This window comes from Brachycentrus maculatus, unplaced genomic scaffold, assembly GCF_059751285.1.
Source record: "Brachycentrus maculatus isolate JH-2025_06_01 unplaced genomic scaffold, ASM5975128v1 h1tg000370l, whole genome shotgun sequence".
NCBI classification, from domain to species: Eukaryota; Metazoa; Arthropoda; class Insecta; order Trichoptera; family Brachycentridae; genus Brachycentrus; species Brachycentrus maculatus.
In genome coordinates, this window is record NW_028281119.1 from 2,877,844 (window position 1) to 2,896,056 (window position 18,213).

At 30.4% G+C, this 18,213-nt stretch overlaps 1 protein-coding gene across 2 annotated transcripts in view; it reads left to right on the forward strand.

Annotated features, from left to right (window-relative positions):
* Window positions 1–18,213, forward strand: part of LOC148303406 (eye-specific diacylglycerol kinase-like) — a 192,776-nt gene that overhangs the window by 13,009 nt on the left and 161,554 nt on the right. The window contains exons 1-2 of one of the 2 annotated variants that reach the window (XM_088270059.1): window positions 7,940–8,046; window positions 8,803–9,201. The exons of the other annotated variant lie outside the window; for it this stretch is intronic. Of the exons in view, the coding sequence (XP_088126185.1) occupies window positions 9,077–9,201 (125 nt within the window). The 5' untranslated portion in view covers window positions 7,940–8,046; window positions 8,803–9,076. Of the gene's footprint in view, window positions 1–7,939; window positions 8,047–8,802; window positions 9,202–18,213 lie in introns of those variants that run through there. 2 annotated transcript variants of the gene reach the window in all.

The window sequence follows — 18,213 nt, forward strand, 5'->3', positions numbered from 1 at the left end:
TGTGCAACTTCAACTACTAAAATAGATTTAGAAAAAATAACTAAGCGAATATAAAGTCAAATCTCGTACTGAGTGGCTTTTGATAAATTGGTTTGATAAAGTGAAAATAAAATTCGTAATATTGTTTGATTTGTGTCCTAATCAATAATTTTGGTTGTTAAAATTTTTCTTAATGTTTACTACAAAACAAATACATTTTTTGTTGGTTCGATGTGTTTTCTTCTCACATCTGGTCGTAGTAATGTTTTTTTTTTCAAAATTACTCTTGATTTTACTTTCTGATTAACCATGCATTCAAATTATTTATAATACTTCAAAAAAAAAAGTATGAAGTCCGTTGTTATAAAAAAAAACTCTGATGTCTGTATGCGGCCCTTGGAAAAATTTTAGGTCATCAATGCGGCCCGGGGTGCAATTTAGGTTGGCCAGGCCTGACTTAAGGCGTATGATAAGTCATCATCATAATGAGGCATAAATATAGTTTTTAAAGATGGTATAAAATCATTTAAAAATAATGCATTTAGTTTTTAAAATATGTTTTAGTGTTCTCAATAAACAAATACAAATACAAATACGTATTTATTTTTCAATTGATAGAAGTAATACCTTTTATTTTAGAAAGTGGAAATCTAGTTTTGATACGGTTAGGGATCAAACCACAAAACTCAGGAAAAGAAGTCTGCGAAACACCCACGGGACCATAAACTTACTCGTTAAATTGTAACATGCTTTATTTTATTTAGGCTACTTTTTGTTGGCAAAATAATATAAACACTGTTACTTAAAACACCATGTTACAAGCAGATAGTATGAGACACCAACTAAGTTCATATCGATAGATTTCCAAGACTAAGTTAGTTATTGTATGAAACGACAACTTTTGCTGTACGTGAGATTAGCACGGCGAACACAAACATAACTTTCAGCAAAGATCGTTATTGCTTTTAGTTTTCCCGTAGGCACCTACCTACCTAATTCAAACAAAGTTTTGTAGATTTATGTAAAATAAACTATTTTCCTCATCGCCAATCATTAATGAAGCAGTCTACTGGATTAATTCAGCTATGTTGGGTATGTATGTATAAGGCGCTGCATGAATGTGGAAGAGGCAAAAAGTGTTCCTACAACTATCTAAATGATAATATTTTTTTTTGAGTTGACAAAGTTTTTGAAGCTTAAATAAACATTACTGATGAAATTATTGGTGTTGAGATAGTTGGGCATGTGAGTCGAATGAGTGAAGAAGGAATAGTAAAAAAATGAGGCGAATGTGTTTGGTAATAGAAGCAGAGGAAGACCGAGAAAAACTTGGCAGGATCAAGTATTTAAAATACTTGAAAGTGGTCAGGTCAGGGGTCGGAATAATCAGCGGGTTTGCATGAAGAGATGAATTTGGAAGAGGCGAAAAATGTTTGCAAAGATAGATTGGTGTAGCGTTCTACTCTCTCTGCCTACGCCTCCAGAAAGTAGTGTGATGGTAAGGTAGTTAGTTATTTTTTTTAACGTTATTATACAATTATTTTAATGATAAAGGGTACTTTCTTATAACGTATGCATTAGTCGCTCATATTTATTTAGATAGAAAATGAAACAACCGTTTTGTATTGTATTTCGTGTAAATTTAGCTCGTCATGGATTAAGTCGTATTTATTTACTGATTTAATTGATTGTTATCCTGTTTCTGTTGTCAGTAAACTCATTTAAAAGCTAGACACACAATGAAAATTGTTTTCGTATCGAATTAATCGCTTCAAGTTTTAATGGATAATTTGAAGGTTGTACTGATACCTTCTAACTTTGTTTTCTTAAAACGTAAATATACTGTTGTCGTATTGTTTATTTTTCCAATGACAGGGTGCGCGCGGGTACATTGTGTGTGTATAGCTGATATATTCTCTTTACTCTAGACCAGTGTTTCCCAATAGATTTTTGTCACGATGTTGGTTTATTGGCTAGAAATTAATAAGAAAAATCACAAGAGTATCGATAAAATTCTTATTGAAATCTGTAGAGAACTAAGGGAGACATTAAGGTTTGAACTTTAGATATTTGAATAAAACGAAAAACTTGTCATCAAATTTCCGTCATCGAACGTTTTATGACGTCATATGGTTTATTGTCTATGGTTTATAGAGCTGTAATGGTAGAAGTGTGGATTGTTTGTTTACCACTACACAAACATTTGTGTTATACAAATATGAGGAAAGGGGGGGGGGGTGGGATGGTGCACCATAGACATCAACAAATAGAGCCAACAATAATTTAGCAGTGTAACCAATATTAATATAAGTCCATTGTTTCTGTGACGTCATTCATTACCAACTTACGAAAATAACGTATTTACGAAAGCGAATTTTCCACGAGAAAATGATGAATGAAAACATTGATTATATCGGCTATTATAAACACAAAACGAGTCAATACAATCATTTATAGATTGAGTATGTTAAATAAGATATTCCTTCTGTCTGATAATGATCCATTAGTGATACGCGTCTCCTCAGGGGTACGCGAACTTGCACCTAGAGGTACTCGCGGCAATCTCTTGACTAGATAATTTAATCAGTAAAAATCTAAAACCAAATATCTTCACAGACTTCAACTCGATGACTATCAAGAGGTACTCGCGCCAATATCTTGACTTTAATAATTTAATCGGTAAAATACTACAACCAAACTTCGTCACTGACTCAACTTGATTATGAACCAAGGGTTACTCGCGGCAATCTTTTGACTGAGATAATTTAATCAGTAAAAATCTAAAATTAAACACCGTCACAGACTTTAACTCGTAGACAGTTAGAGACTGAAGCTGACCAGATTTTCTCAGTTGTGCAAAAAAAAATCACATTAAACTGATTTTCACCGTCATTAGAACTGTATTTCGGTGGTAATAAATGTTTAAAAAACATTGATTAAATTTTTGTATTTATCATTCTCGCAATAGTTCGCGAGTTTGAAGTCTTTTTTGAAGTGGTGAGCAAGAAAAACTGTTTGAGACCCACTGCTCTGCACACTATTTTAAAGAGAATTTACTCCATGAAAGTCCTGTTTTTACATGTATGGTTGGGAAATTATTATATATATTTTTTGGCATTATTTATTATTTCCCTTTAATTCATTACACAATTTAAACATTAATCATGCTTATTTACAAAGCTGCTCTAGAAAGACGAAACAATATAAATTAATTCAATTAGAAGATTATAAGATTGTTAGAACAAGTGCGTCGTTTTCTTTAGAAATTGGGAATACATATTGTAATGAGATTTGATTTAATTTAAAAATCATTCAGTCTAGCTATATTGGACTCGCGAAATCCAAATGGTCGAACAATTATGATAAAATAAACGGTTTCTGACAAAATATAATTTTGGATAAAGTTTGTTTACGAAAATTTCCCTGCTCCACATACATTCCAGTACATCCGCAGCTAAAATAATGGTTTAATAATAGTTTATAGCATATGGTGCAACACAGTAGGCATATATTGTTCACTTGCGATAATAGGGTCATAATTCAAAATTCGTGATTTTTCATGAGATGCTTTTGAATCGTAATGACTTTTTACCAAATATAGTCAAGTAGCTTTACTATTTAAGAATAATTGAATGAAATAAATTATTTCTTTTTATGGAGAAGAATATGGAAGTCTGGGTATTTACAGGGCGTACTATCTGTCATTGGGTAGTTTAAGTGATAACTTTAACACTGTGTAACATATACCATTCTACTTATGATTGACAACCACTATTCAAATTTGGGAAGTTATATTTGCGCTTCAATTGAAAGATCTTTTGTAAACTATTTCTTATGCGACATCTATGGTCGAAATTAGTATGTTTTTATGCACAGAAACCTTATGTAATATATGTTAAGAGTCTTCATCATCAGCTAATAAGAGATCGTAAGCCTTGTTCAGACTTTTTTATCCTTCTTTATCCGTGTTTGAGATATCAGTAAAAAATATTGATATTAATGTTTATATAGAAAGTATTTCATGGGATACACAGGGCGCGCTGAATAATCATTTGAAGAATATTACCGCATTAGATATAGGGAAGTTAAGGAGGACATACTCTTGTTATAAGTAGAAAAAGAATAGCTAATGGTGTGGATTTATCCTAAATACTTAAAAAAAAACACCGCACTTTTATTTCCGAAGTTGAAGTTGTTCTTGCAAACGAACGATATTTTTGTGTGCCTGTCTAACGCGACCCAATTTAGGTTTAATCAATAACTAACCGAAATATGCACACAATAATAACATGCCTAATGTTGGGAACAAAACGTTGTAGCGTGACCATACACATACAAATATTGAAATGCCGTCGGCGACTCGATACTTAAGCCTCTTACCTAATTCACAAAGTATATTCCTACTCCGTCGCCGAGCAGATACCCTGCCACCAAAATATCATACACTAATGATAGTTGAATACCCAAAATATTTTTATTTATGCCCAAAATATTTATTTTTATTTTTATTCCATTGTTCCACAATTGGGAACCATACGCCAATAAGCAAAACAATACAACTTTTTAGAATGTTTTCGTAGCTACTTTGTGCCATATTTTAAAAACTTTATAAAATAAAAAAAAATTCAATCACTTCTTATTGGTACATTCTTTCTTCAACCAGTTTCAACAATAGTACATGTTTAACTCTGATGAAAAGGTTCTTGTCGAAACCATTTGGACAAAAAATATGCCAATAAAAATTTTGTTAAAAACAAAATTGTTTCATTTTATAAGGTTAAAAAAATACAAAGTAATAAAATAATATTCTTTAGCATTAAAATGTAGCGCTGGTGGAATAGTCACTGTACATTTTTAATTCCAAATGTTTCTGAGGTGTGGTATTTGCATTTGTCAGACATTTGTATAAAATGGCGTACAATCGTGATATGGCATTTCGTAAGACTTAAAAAAGGTCCCAAAGAATCTATTATTATAACGTTAAAAAAACATGCATTTTTAATAATGATAGTAAATATTTCTGAGTCAAATTGAAGGCGATCGATTATCTGATTATCAATAATTCCTACTATGAATGGTATAAGCAACTGGTTACTAATCCTCCCTACCGCGGATTCGATGCAACTAGTCAAAGCTACGTTTTTACTATGTAATTTATAAACACTTTAAATTATCAACAATTTATCGATTTACGTATAACAGTATCCGTAGAGTAGATTTTGGCCAGTTTAATGATATTACTGCTAATGCAGTCCCCAGCACGAAAGCTGGTACATGGTGTTTAATACCGCGTTCTGTAGGCTCACTATGGCCTAGTGTCAGGATAGAAAGCTAAATACCTAATGCCTAAGCTTGTAAAGCGATCAAATACGTACGTACAAAGTGTTATATACGATTCTGTTTTGACAATATATCCCCGATTGGATCGTAAAGTTTGAGTTATATCTGCACCCTTCATTGCTATTTATTATTAATTCAAAATATTTCTCGTAGCTAAAATTCTCATGAGCGCCATAAATCTAGATTAAGGTGCGTACACGTACTTAAACTGGTTGTTATGTTTGAAGGAAAATACTTTTACGATTTTATTCGCATTATCGTCTTGTTGCGGAATGAGCAGACTCAACATCGTAAAGTCAGTAACGATCATTAATGAAAATTTACTGCATTGTCCAATCTGAATAAATTACTCCATTTTTTAAGGTGTTATATTGATATCTCGTTACTTTTAACGACTCTCATTATTTTTAGCTCTTCTAATCAGCGCCTAGGAAACTCTATACTTATATAATAATATTTATGTGGATAAAATCACGAGTACAAATACACAATAATGTGTTATTCGGATCTTTACGAAATGTCTGCGTTGAGGCAGTATAATTACAATACGTTTATTGTTTCGTGTAATTGGATAATATGGATAGCTACAATCACCAGATCAACTCTGATGCCACCTTATCTCAACCAATAAAAGTCGAAGAACCAAATGAACCCTTTTACATTTTTCATTAATTAAAGGCAATTAATTGAATATTTATAAAATAAGGATACTTAAATTTTACTTCTAAACAGCTCGTGTGTATAGATAGGTCAACATGATTATTGCAGATCACGTATGTACCTATATTCTTTTCGCATCATTTTTTTATTTCCTTTCCAAAAAAGGATTAGTATTTCTTTAATGTATAATTTTCTAATATCCAGGATCTTAATATATCTGAAAAAGTCATTTCAGGGTGTGACGGTGGATATTTATTTATGACTTATAAAATAAGCTTTACGTACTCTAACACATATTAAAAATCTCCGCTCCCATCCGATACTTGTATATAAAATTACGGATTATAAAAGAATATCATGGATTCTTTACCTTAAAAACTCATTTCGAATATTTGCGTTTTTTATTTACTCATTCCATACGCGTACTCGTACGTTCGCTTTCATTCTACACTTTGATCTTACCATTTTCCCCTTAGATTAAGCAGATATTAGTAAATTAACGACCTCGTAATATCGCATGTAAATATCACAAGCATTTAGTAGGTACTTCACATGATTCTTATCTAAATAATAGGTATCTATTGTACTTTCACATAAGTTGGTTTATTTATTAATTTGTAATCCCCAAGATGCTCATGAAGCGGATAATGTTAATTTGGCGTTACCAAGAAACGAGTACATATAAATATTTAACAGTCATTACCAGGTCGAGATAAGCTAAATTGCTATAAATGACAAAGGCTGGTAAACATTGTTTAAGCACGTACGATGAAACAATCCTAAAATATATAAATTTGCTGCTCGAATGTTGCGTCGTGAAAGACATGAAATTATCGACATACCCATTTTTTGAGACACCTTAAAAATTTAATGTGTGAAGTTGAGACGTTCAGATGAGAGAAAATCGAAGTCTGCTTAAATGTACTTAGTTTAAATATACACATTTTACGTTATTTTGGTTATATATGCTTAAACCTACGGTGGTGGGCTATTTATGGTGATAAACTAATACAAAATTCACCTGTATTTACAATTTCAGGGATGCTTACCGGTCTTCACAAATAGGCGATGTCTCCTTGATGTAAAAAATGTGTTTTTTTATTATTTTTTTACGAGGTTTTTTTTATCATTATATACTTGCATTAGTTTTCAACTGTTTTCGTAAATCTGTAAAACGTGTTACTTGAAACTGCCACATATATTTAACATCTTCGTTAGTGAGTTTACTATTTTCCAATACATCTCACAAACAAGGATACTAGATAAGGCTTAAGGTACTTTAATCCGATTTGTTTCACTGGGAATAGAATTATTCCATTGATTTTCTTCTGCTTTAAGCAGCACATCTTAAAAAAAACTCCGTGTTATTTGAATTACGTTAACTTATAAAAATATATGTAGGTATATACGGATCTCTCAATTTGTTCGAATTAAGTTGGAATTTAAACTAAGGTATAGCTATATTTAGGCAAATGTTACATTTAAAAGGATGACAATTGAATGCAATTAATATTTGACGATTTTTACTTTGCATTACATACGACGACTGGCGCTGTTCTATCTGTGGTCATATTTTTACCCGCTCCGTAAAAAAAATATTAATGACAATCCCGCTTTAAAAAAAAATAAAAATAGTTTTTCTGAATAATTTTAGCCTCAGTTTAAGTGAAAAAAACTTTTTTGGTTTTGCTCGTTAAATTCTATATTTATACATAATAACTTTAAATCTTCCTTTGTACGATATATTTTATAAATATGTTCGATGGCTATGTGTTCCTAACGGAACCGAGCTAGATGTGACAAATATTACTAATTAATCTGACGCTATACCCAAAGGAAAGTAAACCATCGACTTAACATTAATTATTGTTTTGTCCAAGAATAAACAATGTTTAATATAATTTTAAGATAAAATATTTGTACACAAAATTTAATAGAATGCACTGTGCTATGATGTTTAAAAAATTATAACAATGTTTACAATAACGTATTTGTGAATACAATTAATCTATCTTAAGGGAACCTCGGAATATGTGCTAATCTTGCAGTCTTTCAGATAAGGGAAGGGTTGGTGGAAAATGCCATAATACTTGCTTTTTATGTGAAATAATTTCATATTTATATACAAAGGTGTCATTTTTTGCTCGTAATTTTCTCCCAGTTACTTATTTTAATGACGCAAAGATATTTTGTTGATTTTTATTTCTAAAAAAAGTTTTCCGAAACGGATTCCGAATTGCCATGCATAAACTGGGAGATCTTAATTGGAAACATTAAAAAAATCACACTTTGACATCTTGACGTGTTTAGAGATATAATCATAATAATTTAATCAATTGATTCGGCAGTCACTTTGTGGTTTTACTTGGCAAATAACACTTTTTCATAGAATCTGTTGTGACACGTGTTCCGATACATCATTTTCAAACACCGTATGTGAAGCTCAATCTAAATTTTATAGTTCTGTCCTTAGGGCGCTGAAGGATGACGAGGGGGTAGGAACTGATTCTTATTATTATTATTTTTAAATTTTATCATTGGGAATATAAAAAATACTGATAAAGCTTTAGTAATTGTCATATTGTTAATTATGGGATCATTTTAATTACGTTTTCATGAATTTCTATTGTTTCAAAATGTTCCAGTTTATGAATTTTCGTATTATGTAAGAATTTTTAGGAGCATCGAAACACACGTCTCAGTAGATTTTAAGAAATGGTGGTATTTACCAAGTAAAACTTAAATTTAATACGTATATATATATATTACTATATAGTGACTGCTGAATCAATTAATGTGCTCTTAATTTTATTTGATATGTAGTGTATTATTCGGGTTGGACAATATTAAATGTAAAATTGTGTTTAAATTACTGACGTAATGTTCCAAATTCAGTGTAATAATCACGGCCACGATGTTTCCGTCATTGTTTCAAGACCACCGAATGATCGCGATGATTTACGAGTGCAGTTTAACGTTTAAATCGCCGTTTGCACGCCGCGTCTGTCGTGTGCATCTCGCGCCCAGTTCGGTTACTTCCAATGTCATTTAGCCGGCAAATTGGAAAACACGCCGGCGATCCCCGCGGTGACGTCACATGCATTCGGACGTTTCCGGCGACGAGCCGAGCGGACCGGAAGTCAACAACAACATGTGCTCTGTCGCCAGGAGGAGGCACGCCATCCGCATCCGTCGGAAGTCTCAAATTCAGTACAAATACAGGTTTGCATGGTTTTTCCATATGGACGTTGTGCTGTATGCGTTGTATGCTTTCGCCTCTGTGTTGTTATCGCAATGCTCGATATTTGTACCTTTCAGAAAGCTGTTCGATTCCCACGGACCAGAAGGTAATTAAAGTTTCAAGAGTATAATATAACGTCTAGATACACAGTCCACCTCCGTGGTGTAATGGTTAACGTGTGTAGCTACTGTGCTCGAGGTCCCGGGTTCAATTCCCAGGGGGGTGTGAAAATAAATATTGGTGGTTTTACTCTCTAATATTTAGTTCATATTACCCTGAACTGGTCCACGACGCACAGGAGTGATCACGTTACCTTCATGTAAGTAACGATCAAGATAACACCGCGTCAATATGATGCAGTGCCCTATGCACCATTGGGTGCGGATAAAAGTTAGAAGAAGATACATATGCTCATTATTGGCACAAAATAACAAATTAGTATTTAACGTATTTAAAGAAAATCAAACGCGTTCAGTTTTATACTATTGTAATTAAAAAACCTAAAAACATCGAAATAAAATTATAATCGCAAGCTCAGCAGTGTAAAAACACGAGTATTTGGTAAATATACATATATGCAGTATTTTAATGATGTGTGTATTACGTAATTCTTTAAACAATGATACAGGTAAAATTAGAGATCAAGGCAAACGTTTTTGAAATCTACATTTATCATCATTAGCTTCATTATTATTTTGACACTTTTTGACGGCTCAACTATTTAAATTCGTCTACCTTTGGTGATTAACCTACCACTTACGAATACCGCTGTAATTCTGAAAAAAAAACTGATCTTTGTTTAAAAAAATATTTATTGTATATTTTTTAACTCGTAAATTGTTATTGTAATTGTATTTATTTATAGCATGATGTCGGACTGAGCTGTTATATTCAACGATTAATTTTTATTTGTCGTACTTTAAATGAATAATACATACAGATTTATCTTTCTTTTTTACAAATTTTATTATTTATTATAATAGTTAGGTTCCTTTCATATTTTACGTCTTTTTTCTCGAACGGTTCTCGGCTCAGATTTCAACTTAATCAATTTTCATTTGCGCCGTCTGTAAAGGTACCACCGATATTAATCTTACTCGAAGCCTTAATTAAAATCGTCATTGATAAAATCGCTTCTACCATTCGCTTCGGTATGGTGATACCGTCTTCAAGGAAGAAATATAACCATTTCAAAGGACGTGTATTAAGACGGTAAAAATATATTAAATCCTACCAATACGAATTTTATGAAATAAGTTGAATATGAGAAAATATTTTATTTATATTTATATTTTATTTTAAGAGATGTGTATATTAATATATAATATATAAATATATGTATATATATATATATATATATATATATATATATATATATATATATATATATATATATATATATATATATATATATATATATCTATATATATATATATATATATATATATATATATATATATATACATATATACATATTATATATATATATATATATATATATATATATATATATATATATATATATATATATATATATATATATATATATATATATATATATATATATATATATATATATATATATATATTTTATATATATATCGATTGTTCGATTATGTACTTTCGGGTTCTTATTAGTCATGATCCTTTTACTTACTCTTTGTCAGCGTAAACACAGTGGATCTGTAAATGCATTTAACCTTCATTGATTCAATTGGACGTAGGTTATTTCTGCCATTAATAAAACCAATAAATTCATTCCATTAAAATGACATACATTTTTTTTTCGTACTTTTTTATTAGTGGAAATATGTATTTAAATCTTATCCCTTATAACTACGTTTTGTTGTGTAAATAAAGTGTAAGAACTGCAGTTGATCAATGCAGTATTGAATTATCGTTAAATACATGTAGATAAATCAGGCCTGGCCAACCCGAATTACATCCCGGGCCGCATTGACGACCTAAAATTTCCTAAAGGGCCACACATACAAACATTATACAAAAAATATATATAAATGTATACACATATATATATATATATATATATATATATATATATATATATATATATATATATATATATATATATACATATACATATTTATATATATTTATATATAAATACAGTAGCGAGCAGCCAAATCTTTCTAGTCAGAAATTATCAGTTCTTTTACAATTTTTTTACAATTTTTTGGTTGTGATTTCTTCATAGCTTTTCAGTCTAAATTATAAAACAACACCTTTTAAAGATGATATACAAAAAAACGTGCCAATTTAGTAACCAATTTTTTTTTTCAAAATCTTATATTTCATTTGTAGATTATCGATTTTTTCACACAAAAATGAAAAATGCTCATATAATTTAGAATATGAAAATCTATTTCAATACTTGAAACACACCTTAACTGATTTTCCAGATTAACATCTATTATTGACGCCCTGATTTTTTTATAATTATATATAATTTAAAAAAAAACGCTTCACAAACGTTTTGGATCCAAAGGCACTAATAATTTTTTTAACAAAAAATCTTATTTTCGGAAATTTTTCTTTTGAAATTGTATTTTTGTAGTTGAAATTGTACAAATTCAACTACAAAAAGTTCTTAAATAGTAATATACTTCATCATAAAATAAATAATATACAAAAAAAACATCACCTGACCGCAAGCCACACGTAAAGGCGTTGCGGGCCGCGGGTTGGCCAGGCCTGAGATAAATGATAAGTTCATGGTAAATTAAATTTATAATAGCGAGAAAACACTAAATTATTGTTTTTCGCTTTTCTGTTTTGTTATAAGTATGCAAACACGCTTAAATAATAATAAAAAGTACCTACTTATGTCACCCATATTTTTTTACAATTTGGAAATTTTTAAACATTGGATATACTTTTATTTATAAAATATTGGATGATTTTTGATAGTTAGTCCAGGTCCAGGGAATAAAAGCAGCTATATTAAAAAAATAACAACTCTGTTCTCGGGAATATTAAAAAAATACTTTAAAAATTTCTGTAGAGCGGTTTGTTTTTTCAGCGTTTTATAAAAATAAAATCCATCAGCGGTCTTTTTTCTTCTGAAATTAATAACCCGCTAGACCTATTGTGAGACCTGTCAGCAGTTTTGAAAGTTTGGAATGAGAAAGATACAACGAAATTTTAATAAAATTTAAAAAATACTTTTTCAATGACTTTACAAAGGACAATCCGACGACGCCGACGCCAGTTTCCTGGTTGTTCTTCACAAATACGCCCCAGCGCCTGTCACTTGATGCTTAATTGATTTAAATCCTTTATATCCGTTCTCGCAGTCTAATTCTCTCCCACACACGACATTAAAGCTCACCGATCATTAATTATCACACAAATCCCAGGTTTAAATTTACTCTCAAGTCGAGAAACTTTTTTTGCTTCAGAATTTAATTTTTTACAATAAGTATAATTTTAGTCTTCATAAGGTGTGTCGTTATTAATTATAGTACCCGTCTTAGTAAGTCTTCGTAAATACTTCATTATCAAAATATACATTTGGTGCGTATCAATTAATTTTATTTAAGGTTATGATTTTTTTTTATTATTCAAGTGCACCTGTGGTCCAAAAATTCGATAAATATTAATGAAGTTAATGTACAATTGAATATTCTTAATGGTTTAATGTTATATTTTTATTATTTGTTCTGAACCGTTCATTGAAATAATACAGCTTTTATAAAATTTATTTTTAATTCATTTTAATATGACTTAAGTTTGGATACAGCATTCCACATCATACGCACATGAATTTGTAAGGTATTTTAATTAAGTATGGTGCTTGAATATGTTTTTTCAATTTGTTTTTTTAACCTTATTTATTTTTATGTAAAAATCGTTTGTTATATGAAAATTTATGCTCGAAAAGTAATATTGTAAATTTGTTTCAAAATGCTTCAAACATTAATACATACTTTACGCATACCGTTAATTCTATTTTTAGTAAAAAGATAACAGAATGAGTTAATTTAATCTAAATTATAAACCCCTTTTCTTGGTAGCGCATAGCGGTTACAATTTCACGTCCGATTGTGTATTTTGAAATGTTGGCTACAAAACGCTAACTCCAGATTTCCTGCGCCCGAGCGAAACTTATTCCGGTTAAGAAACTCATTGTTTTCTCTCCGGATTTATTTTCTGAAGCGTTAAGAGCAAAATAAACGTCTTCAGCCCTTCTGCTGATTTCTAAAAGGAAAGCAAAATAATTGATGAAATTGTCTCTTCGAAATCTACTACATCTTTTGATGATTTTTTTGTTGCCAAACAATATTGAATGACAGGAAGAGCGATAAAACGCGGATAGAAATATCAATAATTGTGCAATACGATAGTTCTTTTATAAATGTATTTTAAAAGTAATAATTAACGAAATAAAAATGTTAAAATAATGTTTATCTTTTTACCTTTTTTATGAATATTTATAAAAGTGTGTTTTTATTTGTATGGTTCGACTGAATTTCTTGGTATAACTTCAAAAAAACATCAATATTAAATATAATAAAAAATAATAATAACAACGTTAATTTTATGAACTCTTCTTGTAGTATTAGAATTTTATTTCATTTGCTACATGCTGTATTAAAAAATAACATTTTAAAATGCTAGATGAATTTAAAAATATATATATTATAATTGTGTATAACCTGTGGTTTTCTATGGATTTATTTATTATCCTAACCATCTAAATCCTTTAGTTCGGATGATCAAATTCTTCTCAAAGTTGAAAAAAAACATTTTATTAATTCAACTGCCATATTCATGTGTATTTCAATACCAACACATTTATGCAATAAACTTGAATCAACACGTAAAACATTAGGAGCGTGCAATGCTTTAATTACGTACGTTCTGTAAAAGTCGTTATGCATTTCAGGAACTTCCTGGCAATTCTAGATACTCCTATCAAAATGACCAAATACGTCACAAAATAAACATCGCAATTTTCTCGGCTCAAATATTCTCAAATCACGTGACACGATTTGATTCGGTTTTATTGGTCTAATCAGGCACACTGATTGATTGCAAACGGCGAAGCAGTGAATTTCAAAGTGAAAACTGTAACTGTATTTTAATCGCCAAAGTTACCTTGCTGTTAGAATTAGTTACGCATGCAATGAAATTTTACGACAACAAAATATTCGATGGCTTCTTTAAGATGAGTTTTTAAGTAAGCTTCCTTTTTGTATTTTACTATCCTTGAAGATTTTTCTCAAAATTCAGTGTAAACGAATCCCTTCCAAAGGTTTGTAAGGTATGTGCTACCAAAAAACTGGTTAAGTTTTTTGCAAGTATTCCTTTACAAAATTAGGGTTTTATGAGGGAGAGTAATTTTTATAAATGCTTTGAAATATTTTTTATCGTTTTTTTGTTGTTGTTTGGATTTTAACAACTATGGGATCCAACTCAAATCTGAAAATATTAGAATTCGAACCAATGATCAATATTTTTTGTTGGTGCTGAAAATAAACACTAACGTGATTTTCCGCCATTTGAACCATTATTCGTTTTTATTTTTGTTTGTCTGGAAAATTTCGCCAGCTTTTATTTGTTGTCCTAGTTATTCGGAGTTGATTATTTGTATTTTTAAATCAGTGGTATTTTTTTAAATGTGTTCACAACATATAAAATATACGATTTTTTATTGATTTTGTCCTAAGATTAGTTATTCACTTACAGATTTTCGGTTGAAATGGATAGAATTTGAATTCACTTACATTTAAATAACCTTTTTTAAATTCTACTTGCCTAATACTAGTGGATACGATTTATATCCTTAATATATGTTTGTATGCTTTTGTGGTAAAATATCCATATTGTATTCTTGTTTACAACTCACAAAAACGACTTTTGATCATCATCTCACCGGTGAATAGCGTAGTTTCAACGGAAATGAAGTGTCCACGGTACGAATTCTCGGCTCTCTATTCATACTATTTATTTATCGAAAATATAACCCTTTCGAACAAATCTCGGGATATCCCCTAAGGGCTACATTATGTTAATCCCGAACAAGGTCATATTTCCATGTATGTATGTTCCTAATAAAGTAATAGTTGAAGATCAAACATGGAGTGTAAAATTGTGGTATTTACATATACCCCTACTAACATAAGGTTGCTTTGCGTCTACTCGATATGCGTTGTTTCGATTTGTGTTGAATTTTTTTTTCATACGAAGTGAAATAATCCGGCATGCGTCCGTATACTGTGCATATATGTATTAGTTGTTTCAAAACTTATATATACCTTATCGCCACACGCGGTTTCTTAGTATGTGCATATGTGCATTGCAATACTAGTCCCCACGCAATTAAATTTATCAATATCCGTGATTCTCTTCATTCGGATTTTTTTTGTATAAAGAAAGGTTCCCGCTAGAACCATTGTCTTCTATACGTTTGCGTAAGTGTAAATGAGCAACTGTGCATATTTTGGTTTGCGCATAATTCTGTACCATAAAAATATGAGATTCTTTTCATTTCTGAGAACGGTGACATGAGCGAGACAGACTACGCTCGTAGGGGCAAATCATGCGTTATAACAGTGAAGAAATTACATCTCTGTGCATTATCGGCGCATGCGTAAAAGTGCCTCGGCGACAAGTCACTTTAAACATGCGTACTTTAAAAGTGTACGCCTCAAATATAAGTATTGAATAAATTGAAATGAATTGAATTGAATTGAATTGAGTTATCTGAGATGCGTAAGCAATGCATTGTGGAATTTCATAAAAGTATTGTGTACTGTTAGCGCTGGTAATTTGGACTGCACACACATCTACATATATCAAAGAGACAAGTTAATGTGGCTGTTTCGGGAAGTTGAAAAGTAAATTATTTTTATGAGACCTATTTTATAAATATACATATTTCTATTTTTGAAGTGAAATGCACTGCCGAAAATTTTGGGTACTGGCCGTCTCTGTTTACTTAATAAGGGAAAGTGAATAAATAGGCAACATAATTTAGTTCAAAAACTTAAATGAATAAATGCGTTGCGATGCACAAACATAGCAATAAATTTCAATTCCGCTCTAATTAAGTACCAGGCATGATTCCTGTAGAGGAAAATATGACGTATTTACTAGGTGGGATGTAAGTTGTTACGCGATGACGCTTGCTATCATTTATAGAAAATGTTGGTTATTGATTGCCGGTTATTCGTGCAATCCAATCAGCGGAGCTATGAATGATGCTAATCGCTGATGAATAATGAATTATTCAATTAATAATCAAATAATAATCAATGCCGGTTATTCGCCTCACTTTATGGAGGTAAAAGGCGTCTATTTACATTAGTATTATTATGTCATGTACTTCCACTTATATTTCGGAACAATTTGATGATTTTGTGAAAGATAAAAATATAAGTATAGTACAATGACATTGTTCGTTTTTTTTACCACTCATCTAAACAGCTTTCTTAGTTGCTTTGAATAATTTATTAAACCCATAATTATTTATTATCAAAATTATAGGAAATTGAATAGTTCACAACTTTTTGATATGCGAATTAATTATTTTAAGAAAAATATAACACAATTTTTTTCCAACTTTTTTCTCAACAAGAAGTATCATCTTGTTAACTCGGAAAAAATGTGTTTTATTTTTCTTAAAATAATTAATTAGCGTATCAAAAAGTTGTTAACTATTTAATTTCCTATAATTTTGATTATAATAGATGAATTTCATCTTCCACGTCGTTGAAATATATCGATTACGAGAGAAATGATTATAACTAAAATAATAAAATGAAACGTACTCGCATGTGGAAAAAGATTAATTGTTGTTGTTTTATTAAACATATAAAATGCAGTACAAAACTTAAATCTTTTTTGAACTATGCTATTTCAAATGTACGAGTATACAGGGACTGGCTTATTATGACTGATTGTATTTAAACGTGAATTTCAGAGTTATCAAATGACAATAATGAAAAAAAAAAATTAAAATGATAATAATAAGTATTGTAATAATTTACAAAGCGAATCTACAAAGAATCGATGGTACGTACGCCCAGACGCCGCATAAGGGAGGGGAATGTAATACGTTCCTTTTTATTAACAAACTTGTGTATTATATCCATCCATTTCCAGTAAGTAACGAGGCGCTAAATCTGGCGCATATAAAACACAATACATATTTTAAAAAGGTTTTTTAAAACACTAATAAAAATGGCTTAGTAGTAGAAGTTTGCAAATTTTCATTATTATTTTGATTATTAAACTTATTCCATTGAAAATTTTACGTGCGGCCATTACTTTCATTGATTCAAGGCAAAATATATGAATTATTTATTTAAACAATAAACAACAATCATGGTCTTAACGTAAAATATTATTAAATTGTTTGTGATATTACACGTATTTAAGTATGAAAAGTGAAATAAAGGAAAAGAGGTTAAGATATTCTCCCATTTATCGTAAATTACATTGTTTTTATCATCCCACGTTGTAATAATATATAGTAGAATTTTCCTTGTGTGAAAATGAACATATATCAAGCCTAAACCGGAAGGGGTGGAAACAACCACCTGTGGACACCATTATAGATTATTCCTAACCTTCTCTAGGGACGGTTTTGTTGAAGTTTTGTTTGAACTTTTGACGATATCGTTTACAAAAAATTATGTTAGGTTTGTGTCAAAAACTCCGGTCAAATGAAACTTGGTCCACTGCTAAACTTAATATATCCCCTCAGTTCGAAGTCTCAAGGTTCTGAAGGGTTATTTATTTCTGTAGTTCAGTTTTCCCCAACTTTTTATCGACTCCCAACCCTTTTTTTATACCCATTTAACCTGCCATCCCTTCTATGTATTTATATTACAAAGAATTTTAATGGCTTAGGAAAATATATTTTAACTTTTACGAATTTAATTTCAACTCTGATCTTTAGAAGTTTTATGAATTTAATACTTCATGCCATGGCAATACTTATTGAGAATAATATATGGAATGCTATT